This window comes from Mustela nigripes, chromosome 7, assembly GCF_022355385.1.
Source record: "Mustela nigripes isolate SB6536 chromosome 7, MUSNIG.SB6536, whole genome shotgun sequence".
NCBI lineage: Eukaryota > Metazoa > Chordata > Mammalia > Carnivora > Mustelidae > Mustela > Mustela nigripes.
The window spans coordinates 74,344,797-74,357,832 of NC_081563.1; the positions used below are offsets into that span (position 1 = coordinate 74,344,797).

General features: G+C 39.2%; 1 protein-coding gene across 1 annotated transcript in view; it reads left to right on the plus strand.

Moving 5' to 3' along the window:
- The window catches only part of CRACDL (CRACD like), a 132,560-nt gene that overhangs the window by 80,462 nt on the left and 39,062 nt on the right, over window positions 1-13,036 (plus strand). The window contains exon 3 of the mRNA XM_059407815.1: window positions 7,462-7,630. Within this exon, the coding sequence (XP_059263798.1) occupies window positions 7,462-7,630 (169 nt within the window). The remainder of the gene's footprint in view (window positions 1-7,461; window positions 7,631-13,036) is intronic.

The following is a 13,036-nucleotide window of genomic DNA, read 5'->3' on the forward strand; positions in this document are numbered from 1 at the left end:
GGAAAATATGGACACAGACACACACAGGGAAAACACCGTGTGAAGACGAAGTCAGATCAGGATGATGGCATCTACACACCAAGGAATGCCAGCAGTTCCCAGCAAATCACCAGAAGTCAGAGGAGATGGAACAGATTTCCCTGTCACAGTGACTTGAAGTAAAGTGCCAAAAACACCTTGACCTCAGACTTCTAGCCTCCAGAACTGAGACTCCAGAGCAACTCTGCCGTTGAAGCTGCTTGGTTCGTGGTACTGTTTTAGCAGCCCTAGCAAACTCATATACAGCAGAAACAAGAGAAGCAGACACTCAAAGACATCAAATATCAGAACTATCATATATGTGCTATAAAACAATTGTGCACAGTATATTCAAAGACAATTTTTTAAAAGTTTGAAAGTATCTGGAAGGAACCAGAAACTATAAAAGGTGTCATAGCCAGTGCTCAAAGGCAAGAGAGAAAAATAAAAGGGATACACGTGAAAGGAAGAAATAAAACTATCTTTATTTGCAGATGACATGATTATATGAAATGTCAAAAAAGTACTTAGATCTCTCAAGTTTAGTGAGACTGTTAGATGTCAGGTCAAAGTACAAATATCAATTGTATTTCTCTGTAACTAGCAATAAACGATTGAAAAACTAAATTTTCAAAAGTATCATTTACAATAGCACAAATAAAATACTTTGGTATATATCTGACCAAATATATGCAGGCTCCACATACTGAAAAATACAAAAAAGAGTTGCTTAAAGAAAGTCCTAGATCAGCAAAGACCTAAATACATGGAGTGGCATATTAAGCGTTATGCACTGAGTATCTGATTTCCCCCCAAAGCTCATATGTTAAAGTCCTAACCCCTCCATGTGATGATATTAGGAGGTGGAGCCTCTGGCAGGTAGGTCATGAGCGTGGAGCTCTCAGGAATGGAATTAGTGCCTTTATCAGAAGGGGCCAGAGAGCTACTTGCTTTCTTTCTGCCACGTGCGGGCACAGCAAGAATTTGCAGTCAGCAGCCCATGAGGGGGCTCCCAACAGAGCCCCACCATGCTGGTTCCCTGATTGCAAGCTTCTCATCTCCAGAGCAGCAAGAAATGAATTTCTGTTACTCATAAGCTACCCAGTCTATGGTACTTTATTATAGAAGTCTGAATGGACTAAAACCACATTTATGGATTGGAAGACTCGGTGTTGCTACAATGTCAGTTCTCCCCCAAACTGAGCTTCAGAATGGTGCATTCATACCTTTGGGGGAGAGGAGACTGTTTATACATCCGCTGGGGAAGGCTGGACATGGTTCAGCAAGCGTGAAGACCAAGGATCATTCATTTGATTTCCATGAAAAGTCAAAGATTTTTTTATTTAGGAAGAAACCAGATCCATTGGATGAAGTGATCATAGTATCTGGGAGGATTTGCTTTGAAATAACCTGACAGGGATGGGAAGGAGGAGGAGGAATAAAATGAAACAATCAAAATCCCAGCGGGATATTTTTCCAGCATTGACAAGCTGATCCCAAAATTTACATGAAACAGCAAGAGAACTAGAATAGTGAAAACAATTTGGACAAAGAACAAAATTGGAGAACTCCTATTACCTGATTTCAAGACTTACTGTAAAGCTGCAATAATGAAGCCAAGTGCAGTACTGACAAAAGGATGGATACGTGCAGATAGAGCACAGGCCAAAAACAGACCTATCCGTGCAAATATGGTCAAGTGGTCTTTGACAAAGATAGAGCACTGATTCAGTGGAGAGAGGGTTGTCTTTTCAACAAAGGGTGCTAGAAGAAATTGAACATCTGGATGGGGAAAAAAAAAAAGAACTTTCACCTACACCTACAGACGACATACAAGTAAACTTAAAATATATCATAGGCATAAATGTAACACTATGAAACCTTTCAAAGAAAACATAGAAAATGTAGGTGACCTAGAATTACATAGAATTCTTAGATAGGACACCTCCATCCCTAACTTGGACTTCATTAAAATTTAAAAAATTTCTCTGTGAAAGACCCTGTTAAGAAAATGAAAAGACTAGTCACAGCCTGGGAGGCGATATTTGTAAGTCATCCTTGACAAGGGACTTGTGTTTAGAACTCTCAAAATTCAATAGTACGAAAACAAACAACTCAAATAAAAAATAGGCAAAGGTTCTAAAAGATGCTTTACCCCAGAAGATACACAGATGGCAAATGAGCTCATGAAAAAGTGCTCAACTTTTAGTTAATGCAGTCGAAACTACTATATTACTGTACACCTGTTAGAATAGCAGAACAGAAACAACACCGCTGCTGACAGCAGCAGGTGCTGGAGGATTCAGGGAAATTGGAAATTGGAAATTGGAATCCTCATACTGCTGTTGAGAATGCAGAAGGGTACAGCCGCTTTCAAAAATATTTCAGCATTTTCTTGTCAAATTAAATATATCTTTAGTCTGTGATCCAGCAGTCCTGCTCCTAGGTATTAACCTAAGAGAAATGAAAACTTTAACAAGAGGCGCCTAGGTGACTCAGTTGGTTAAGCCTCCGAGTCTTGATTTCAGCTCCAGTCATGATCTCAGGGTGGTGAGAATGAGCCCCATTGTCCAGCTTGGCTCAGGGTGGAGTTTGCTTGAGATTCACTCTCTCCCTCTCCTTCCCCTCTCCCCATCCCCTCACTCGTAGTCTCTCTTTCTTTCTTAAAAAAAAAAAAAAAAAAAAAAAAAAAGGAAACCTATAACAACTTTATTCATAATTGCCAAAAACTGAAGTGAATCCAGATGTCCTTCAGCTTGCTCAATGTTTAAATAAAGTGGTCTTTCCCTACAATGTACTTGGCAGTAATAAGGAACAAACTACTGATGGATGTAACTGCATGGGTGAGTCTCTAATGTGTAGTGCTGAGAAGAAGAACCCAGAATCAAAAGGACACATACTATATGATTCCATCTATATGACATTCTGGAAAAGGTACAACTATAGGAACAGAGAAGCTATCAGTGGTTTCTAGAGGTGAAAGCTAGGGGACAGGTTTGGCTACAAAAGGACAGTATGAAGAGTTGTGGTAAAGTTTTATATCTTGAGATAATTATGAAGCTCTATATGTCCCCCCCAAAAAGTGAATTTTACTATGTAATTTTTTTTTAAGAGACAGAAAGAGGGAGAGGGAGAGAAAGAATCCCAAGCAGGCTCCACACCTAGCACGTTGCGCAACACGGGGCTCAAACTCACGAACCTGAGATCATGACCTGAGCCGAAATCAAGAGACGTTCAACTGACTGAGCCACCCAGGCAGTCTGGCTTTACTGTATAATTTCTAAAATAACTTTTTAAAAAATGACATACCAGATTTGAAAACCATCAAATGGCTTTTTTAGAACTGTTACAATTAGAAATTCAGTGGATGAGTTTAACAGCAGAATCTATCAGCTCAGGATAGACCAATCACAAGAAGGTATACAGAATGTAGCACTGAATGGTAAAATGATGGGAGGTACAGAAAAGTATAAGAGGCACAAAAATAAGTGAAAGAATAGAACATACACATGACCAAAGTCTCAAGGGAGGAGAGAATAGCAGGGAATCTTCTGGAACAGATTTTTTAAAATGATGACCTGACCCACAGATTTAAGAAATCAAATGAACCCCAGGAGGAATAAATAAAAGGAAATCCATATACAGTGAAAATGTAGAAAATCAAAGACAAAATGAAAAATCATTCTGAAAAAAAAAGATGACCTTCAAAGGAGCAGAAGCTGACAACTGACTTCTCCACTGCACAATGGAAGCTGCCAAACAGTGAAATAATCTTTCAGTATTATTGAAAGAATAACTTAGAAAAAAATAACTGCCAACCTAGAAAGTTATACCTAGGAAAAATATATTTTAGGCATGAAGGAGGTATAAAGCCATTTTCAGACAAACAGAAACTGAATTTGTCCTCAGCAGACCCTCCCAAAGCAGATTCCAAAGGAAAATTGCCCTAGATGGAAGGTCTGGAACACAAGAAGAATGACAAGCAAGGAAAATGAGAAACAAGCAGACACATCTAAATGAACATAGAAGAATATCTTCTGGGTTTTTCAAAGAATGAAAACAATAGGGCATATAAATAGGATTGAACTATTCTAAGTTCCTTGTTTTGTTCTACAATAGAATGCATAGCATAGTTTCAAGGTAATTACTGGACAAAACAGACATTAAAGGCATAGCTTACAAATTCGTGGTGGGAAGAGTGGCATAACTTTTAAAAGTCAGCTAATCCAAAAGACAACAAGAAGAGGAGATTACGGAAAAGTATTAAGATGTAGACTTGTTTTTATTAACATAGCAGTAGTTACAGTAAGTGTAAGTAGACTAATTACAATAATTGTTCGAGTTAGAAGTTAAAGATCATCAGACTGGATTTCTAAAACTTACATCCTAGGTAGAAGGATTCAGAAAATCTGAAAGTAAAAGGATAGAAAAACATGCATCTTGTAAACACTAGGAGAAAGGAAGCTCAGTAGATACATTAAAAGCAATCAAAATAAAATTTAAGGCAAAAAGTATCACTAAAGATAAAGAGGGCCATATCACATGTCCATCAGCAACTGATAGAACAAATGTATTAAAAATTAGTAAAGGTACAACATACCTACACAACATAATTAAAAAGAAAAAAGTCTTGTTCTAATGGACACATACAGAACATTGGCAAACATACATTATTGTTGAGCACACTGGGGACATTTACAAATTTATGGTAAGCTGTAAAGCAAATCTTAACACATTTGAATGGTTTCAAATCACCCAGATGCTCACTGATCACAGAGCACTTAAGCTGGAAATCAGTAACAGAAAGTTACTAAGAAAATCTCCAAATGCTTGGAAATTAAAATCCACTTATCTAAATAACCTTTAGGTCTAAGAAGGTTTTATAATGGAAATTAGAAGATATTTCAACAATATTTTAGTAATAATGAAAATATATCAAAACTTGGAACTAATGAATCATTGAATACTACATCAAAAACTAATGATGTACTCTATTCTGGCTAATTGATCATGATAATAAAAAAATAATAAAGAAAGAAATAAACATCGTCCATGCTGTTAAAAAATGTGGATGCAGCTAAAAGGAATTTAGGGAGAAATGTATTGCCTTAAATATATATACTATAAAAAGAAGCCTAAAAATTAATTAGCTAAGTTGTTTAAAAAGATAGCACAGTAAATCTGAAGAAAATAGAAGAAAAAGAATAACGATAAGAACAGAAATGAATAGAACAAAAAGATAAACATTCAACAGAGAGAATTAACAAAGCCAACATTTTTTAAAGGCAAATAAAATTGATCTCTGGTACCACTGATCAAGGGAAAATGAGGAGGCACAAAGAATGAATATTAGAGCTCAGGAAGGGGGCTTTATTACAGGCGGTGTGGATACTAAAATAATACGAGGATATTATTGATAACTGTATGTCAGTAAATTTGAAAATTTTAAAAAATAGGCAAATTCCTAGAAAAACATAACCTCATAAAACAATTTCGAGAAGTAAAAGATCCAAATAGTTCCCGTGACCATTAAAGAAATTTAATTTAACAACCTAACAGGTGAACAGATCTAACAGGAGCCCACGTGGCTGGCTGACCAGGCACTTCCAGTTCAGACAGGAGTGGTCAGCAGTTACTGACCGGGTCTTCATAGCCACGCTCGTGGGCCCAGAAACAGCGTCTCTGACTGCAGAGGGCGGCGAGGCTGCACGTGTGTTCAGACCTTCAGAGATGCAGACCAGTGTGTCAGCTAGGCAAAGGCCAGATGGTGTTCTGGCAAATGCAGAAAATTCTAAAGGCTTTCCAAATAATAAACTCTCATTGAGGGTACCTGGGTGGCTCTGTGGGTTAAAGCTTCTGCTCCCAGCTCAGGTTGTGATCTCAGGGTCCTGGGATCGAGCCCTGCATCGAGCTCACTGCTCAGCAGGAAGCCTGCTTCCCCTCTCTACCTGCCTCTCTGCCTACTTGTGATCTCTCTCTCTGTCAAACAAATAAATAAAAATCTTTAAAGTAAATAAATAAACTCTCATTGAGAACCACCAGTTAACAACATAAACATTTTGTGATTGTTAAGGTAAAGAAACTTCCACTAGAACCTAAGAAAACTGAGCTATAGGACTGATATCCCTTTGTGCAGGGATCTGCTCCACCTAAGATAATATAAGGACCCCCAGCTAGAGTAATCCTAAGTAATTCTCCACATTAAGGCAAGATCATGTGAACTTTCCAAGGGAACATTCATATAAATATAAACATACTGGGTTTGTTTTGTTTTTTATCAACATATCATGTATTATTAGCCACAGGGGTACAAGTCTGTGAATCATCAGGTTTACACACTTCACAGCACTCATCACAGCACATACCTTCCCCAATGTCCATAACCCCACCACCCTCTCCCTACCCCCCTCAATACTGGTTTTTTTTTAAAAGGAAGTCAGCTAGGGGCAGCTGGGTGGCTCAGTCCATCAAGCGGTTGCCTTCAGCTCAGGTCATGATCCCAGAGGCCCAGGATTGAGCCCTGCATCAGGTTCCCTGCTCAGCAAGGAGTCAGCTTCTCCCTCTCCCTCTACCCTTCCCCCCTGCTCATCATGCCCCTCCCCTGCTCTATTTCTCTCAAATAACATCTTTTTTTTTTTTTAAAGGAAGCTTACAAAATTGTTTACTTATAAAACCAATAAATTGTTTTAGGAAATGTTCAAGATATGTTTGACATATCCTGATGATCTCTGATGTCACATCTTTCTGTTGTTTATCATAAATATTCAGAAGGAAAGGAATGAAGTTCCCTGAGCTGGTCATGTGACGTCACAGGATCCTAAACATGATAGAATTTGTGGGTGAGAATAAAGGAAGCATCAGAGAAGAGATCACAAAATGTTTCAAAGTGTCAAAAATTCTAACAATCCAGGAAGCATAGTACAGCGGGGGGGATCAGTGCTGCCACCACCGTTTGACGTTTTCTTTTCCACCACAAGTTGTTAGCTCCTCCTGGCATCTGGCATTCCAGTGAGCACCATGAGGCTGGGTCTCCTCTGATTGTCCTTGGTGCACACATTCATGAGAAATGAAGCAGCTGAGGATTATTCAGAAAACTAATTTGAGCTAACACATGGCCTTTACCTCACCAGGTCTTTTGGCTTTCAGCTCTGTATATTTTAGATATAAAAACTTGCTCTTGTTTGTACAGTAGACTGTTACTCAGCAATTAAAAAAAGAAGCATGTGAGGGTGTCCAGGTGGCTCAGTTGTTTAAGCATCCTACTCCTGATCTCGGCTCAGGTCATGATCACAGAGTTGTGGGATCGATTTTTTCAGATGTGCAAAAGCAGTTGTCTGTGTACTTCACGTACTTCTGTGTGGACTTCCCAGGAGTAAGTAATGGATGCATGGTGCACACCTCACACGTGCTCAGCAAGTAACCACATGCATTCTTTCTGCATAGGAAAGAAAAAATCCAAGTTTAAGACATTTAAGAAGTTCTTCGGGAAAAAGAAGAGAAAGGAATCCACGTCTTCCACCGGAAATAGCACCTGGAAACAAAGTCAGGCGAAAAGTGAGGTGATTGCCATCGAGTCGGGGCCAGTAGGATATGACTCAGAGGATGAGCTCGAGTAAGTTACCCCATCCATCCTTCAGGCTCCTGTGCCCCAATAAGCCGGTGGGAGTGTGAGAGGACCCAGATACTCTGTCTTGGTGTCCTAGTAACTGGCTGGATTTCTGAGTCTCTTTCTCTTCTAGGGAATTCCACTGGAGGTTCTTCCAGGGAAGTTGTATTTTCTGTCTTTTCATATATAGGGATGGAGAAGGTTGAGGGAAAACATTATACGTACCTATGTGCCAAGTGCTGTGTTTATTAAAAGTCTCCAATCACTGTGGGAGAGGAGGCCAGAACTACCATCGTATAAGTAAGCAAACCAAGCTCTAGAGAAGTTTTGGAGAACTTGCCCATTGCCCTGCAAGTGAAAGCTGTAAGATTAGGACACAAGCCATGATTTTATATGACTTAACACTCTTTTGAAGGCATAGAATATACAAGGAAAATACATCTCTCTAAGCCTGAACTTTGAACTATCTAATAAGAAAATTTTCCATTAGAAGGAGAGAGGGGTGGGGGAAAGTCTTGGAAAAATCATCCAAAATTCTTGTTGGATACAATAGAATCAATAGGTATGAAAACTTGGGGGAAATCTAGTGAAGTAATCCTTATTTCTAGAATTAGTACCTCACCAAAATAGAGTTGCAGTATGCCTGCTTCAGTGATTCCAGAAGTCACTTCTATGAATAAAAGGGGGGAGAAAACAGATTTGTTGCCATGCAACAAACATAGTTTGTTTCCACAGAAGGTATAATGACCCTTGGGGTGGGGGAACAGACCCGGCTAGGACAGGGTCACAAGTTTCAGGATCCCGGTACTGCAGGATCCCGGTCCCCTTCTTCTCCCCCCAGCTCCTTGCCGGCTTTAGAGGAGTAGAAATTGCGTTGACCACTTGGTGGCACCAAATGACTGAAGTGGAAAGATTCAAGTTTTTTTTTTCTTTCGGGGTTTTTGGTGGGTTTTTTGTCTTTCCTGGTGCTGGCAGGGAGCCGAAAGGACCCACATTACACTTCATCAAGAGCGTGGAGGACGGGCGGTGCACGCATTTTTTAAGACAGTGTGCTCCAAATTATGGAGGAGCAAGACATTATCATGATAATCCTGCTGATTAGTAAATGTCTTCACTGGACCAGCCCCAGGGAAATTATAACACTCACTCACTGCCCATGCCCTGTCTCTTGACCCGAACACAGTGGCCCTTCCAACCAGAGAACAGGACCACAGCAGAGCGGGGAGCAGGGTGTGTGTGTCTGTACATTTGTGAGAAATGACCTCTCTACTTATGTGTCTCCTCATTGTCTCTGGAGCCCACAGACAATGGGGACAAATTCCTTTTTATCTTTATGTTCCCAGCACCTGGCAGGGGCCAGGTCCTCAATTACTGGTAAAAATTTGCTGACGGAGCGCCATGGTGACTCAGTCAGTTCAGCATCTGCCTTTGGCTCAGGTCATGATCTCAAGGTCCTGGGACCAAGCCATGCATCTGGCTCCTTGATGGAGGTGGGGAGGAGTTTGCCAGAGTGATGCTAGGCTAGGGGTGGGGTCTGATGAGGCCCAGGAAGTGCATTGCTTTTAGGGAGCAACACAGAGGATAAGACAAGATCTTTTCCTCCCCCAACTTTACTGGAAGAAAATTAATACATAACTTTTTGGAATTTTAAGGCATATAACATGTTGATTTAATACACATATATATTAAAAACAGATTACCACCGTAGAGCTAACACCTGCATCACGTCCCCTAATTACTATTTATTTTTTAAGGCGAGAGTATTTAAGATCTAGACTCTTAACAATTTCCAAGTGTATAATACAAGAGTATTAACGATAATGACTGTGCCATACAAAACTGTGCTGTCAATGTCCTTGCTTCCTCATCTTAGAACTGGAAGTTTGGGACGCCTGGGTGGCTCAGTTGGTTGGACGATTGCCTTCGGCTCAGGTCATGATCCCGGAGTCCAGGGATTGAGTCGGGCTCCCAGCTCCATGGGGAGTCTGCTTCACTCTCTGACCTTCTCCTCGCTCATGCTCTCTCTCACTGTCTCTCTCTCAAATAAATAAAAAAAATCTTAAAAAAAAAAAAAAAGAACTGGAAGTTTGTGCCATGTCCTCCACCCTGCAACCCCTAGTAACCACCATCTACTATGTGTTCTGTGAGTTCAATTTTCTTAGATTCTGCATTTAAGTGAAATCATACAGTTTTTTATCTTTCTCTGTTTTCTTTGTTGCACTTAGTGTAACGCCCCTGGGGCTCATCCATGTTGTCACAAACCCAGGGATGTCCCCCTTTCTCGTAACTTAGTAACATACCATGTGTATATGTATACACACACATTCAGACTACATTTTCTGTATCCATCCATCTGGATGGAAATAACTCACTGATATTTCCAGTTCAAACTTTAGACAAATTTTTTTACTTTGATTATTTGAATTCACTGTTCTCTTATACACTTGGCTTCTAGTGATATTAACAATCTTCATATTGATAGACACTTGGATTGTTTCCATATTTTGGCTGTTGTGAATAATGCAGTGAGTATAGGAGGGCAGATATCTCTTCAAGATCCTAATTTCATTTCCTTTGGATAAATACCCAGAAGTAGAATTGCTGGATCCTATGGTAGTTCTATTTTAAATTTTTTGAGGAGCCTCCATGCACTTCTCCACAGTGACTACACCGACTTGTGTTCCCACCAACACTGCGAAAAAGTTTGTTTTTCTCCACATCCTCACCAACATTTATCTCTTACCATTTTGATGATAGCCATTCTAACAAGTGTGAGATTTGCATTTCCCTAACAATGGGTGATATTGAACATCTTTTCATGTGTCTGTTAGCCATTTGTGTGTCTTTGGGAAAATGTCTATTTAATTCCTCTGCCTATTTTGGATCAGATTTTTTTTTCTTGCTATTGATTTATATGAGTCCTTTATATATTTTTTATATTAACCCCTTATCAGATAATATGATTTCCAAATATTTTCTCCCATTCTCTAGGTTGTCTTTTCATTTTGTTGATGGTTTCCTTTGCTGTGTAGAAGATTTTAAATTTGATATAGTCTCATTCTTTATTTTTCTTTTGTTGCCTTTGCTTTTAAGAAATTATTGCCATGACCCATGTCAAGGTCACTTACTACCTGTTTTCTTCCAAGAGTATTATGGTTTTGGGTCTTAATATCTAAGTCTTTAATTCATTTTTTCTATGGTGTAAGATAGGGTTCAGTGTCATTCTTTCACTTGTGGCTATTCAGTTTTTCCAGTACCATTTACAGAAGTGACTGTCCTTTCCTTATTGTATATTCTTGGCTTCTTTGTTATAAATTAACTGACTATATAATGGACAAAATCTTAGAGGCACTTTTTAGCCCCTTTGAGAGTCTGTGTGCTTTCTAGATTCTGTAGCAACTTCTCATCCAACACCAGATCCAAAGAGTTCCATTTGTCAAGGTGCGTTAATGCTGGCAAACCACATGGGACCCTGTGGGTTTAAAAGGCTGACAACCATTTATTGTGTCTGTGTTGTTATGCTTTTTAAGTCTCTTATTCTGTAATGATTTTCCTTCTCCCTCTCGACCCACCCCACTTTGTTTCATGCCATTGATCTGATGGAGAAGCAAGGTAATTTTCTCTGCCAAATATCCCACATTCTGGATTTGCTTTCTCTTGGTGTGATTTAACTCGTTTTTATAGTCTCTGAATCTCTTGTAAAGTGTTAGATGGATCTGGATATTTAATTCGACTTAGGTTCAAGAAGGTACTGGGTACTTACTGTCACATCGCCTCATGAGGCACATGCCATCTGGTTGTCCCACTTCTCACAACACTGAGACAGAACAGTGGGGTCAGGGGTCTCTCTCCATGTGATAGCTCCACAAACCTTCACCTAATGGTTTCAACACCTACTGATGATCATTGCCTGGATCCATTATTTTATTGCAAAATGGTGGCTTTCCTAATTGTATCACTCATTCTGCATATGTTAGCTGGAATTCTTACCTGGTGGAGAACTTTTTTCCATCAACCCCTTGGTTTCTGTAACATGCAAGTTGTCCGTGAAAGGCAGAATAATGCCTGGTTCTCCTTTCACCAATCTACCTTCAGAGTAACGCTCTGGTGCTCTAGCTGGTACCCTCACTTCCAGCACAAACCAATGAGTTTTGGGGTTTTTTTTTTTAATATATATCATTGTGAATGCATGGATTTTTATATATTTTATTTGCTTTAGCACATGACAGTATTCATTTTTATGCTCACAATACCTCATCTTACACTACTGGGAGTCACTTCAGATTAGCTCCTGGGTTCTTTCGACATGACCCCATTTATTTTTGAAACCTTCCTTGCTTCCTTATACGATGAGAAATCCCTGCTTTATTTGGTACATTTCCAGGCCTAGACCTACGATCAGCCACCTCTTCATATGGTCCCCATTCCTTTTAGTATGAAATGATTTTTAGAGACCACAGTCTAGCTGCCAGAGGTGATGATTGCTAGCTGGCTCTCATTGCTTCTAGACTTCTTCAGTAGATTAGATACTAGAAAATAAATTCTGTTTTTTAAGAGAAAAATAACTCACTGATATTTCCAGTTCAAACTTAAGACAAATTTTTTTACTTTAATTATTTGAATTCTCTGTTCTCTTATACACTTAGTTCCTAGTGATATTAACAAAATTATTCACTTTCTTCCTCATATAATATACCTACAATAATCTCATTACCCCGCTTTCCCACATAGAGGTTACGTCTATTAAGATTGTTCTGTACCATTTTTAAAAATCAGTATTGCTACCAAAAAGATTACCAAGTGTAATTTTATAACTTTGTGGGTTCTTTTGTTCTTGGAATTTATCCTGTTATGAATGGAGAGTCAAAAGTCATCTGGGGGGCACCAAAAGTCATCTGGGCGGCTCATTCAGTTAAATGTCCAACTCTTGGTTTCAGCTCAGGTCATGATTTCAGGGTTGTGAGATCAAACCTCTTGTTGGGCTCCATGCTCTCTCTCTCCCTCTCCCCTCTTCCCCTCACTTCTCCTTCACCCTCTCTCTCTCAAAAAAAAAAAAAAAAAGCAGTCACTTGGATGTTGAGTTAAAATCACTTGAAACCATTCTGTCCTCTGTGCAGTTATGCTAACAATATGATATAAAATTAGGCTCGTTTATTTCTGTTTGTTTTCTAGTTTCAGAGATTATCTTATTTCTCTTTTTGTCTGATTTTGTCGCTTAACTATATAAAACATTTACATAATTCTAAAGGCAAAATTATACATGTATAAGTACCTTGGCACCCTGTTCCCCGATCATGTCTTGTCCCTCCCCCCAACGGAAACTATTACGTATCCTTCTATTTTTATGTTTTAAAATGTAAGCAAACAACATACCTCTTCACCTATGTTCACCTATATTCAGACACCCCTTCC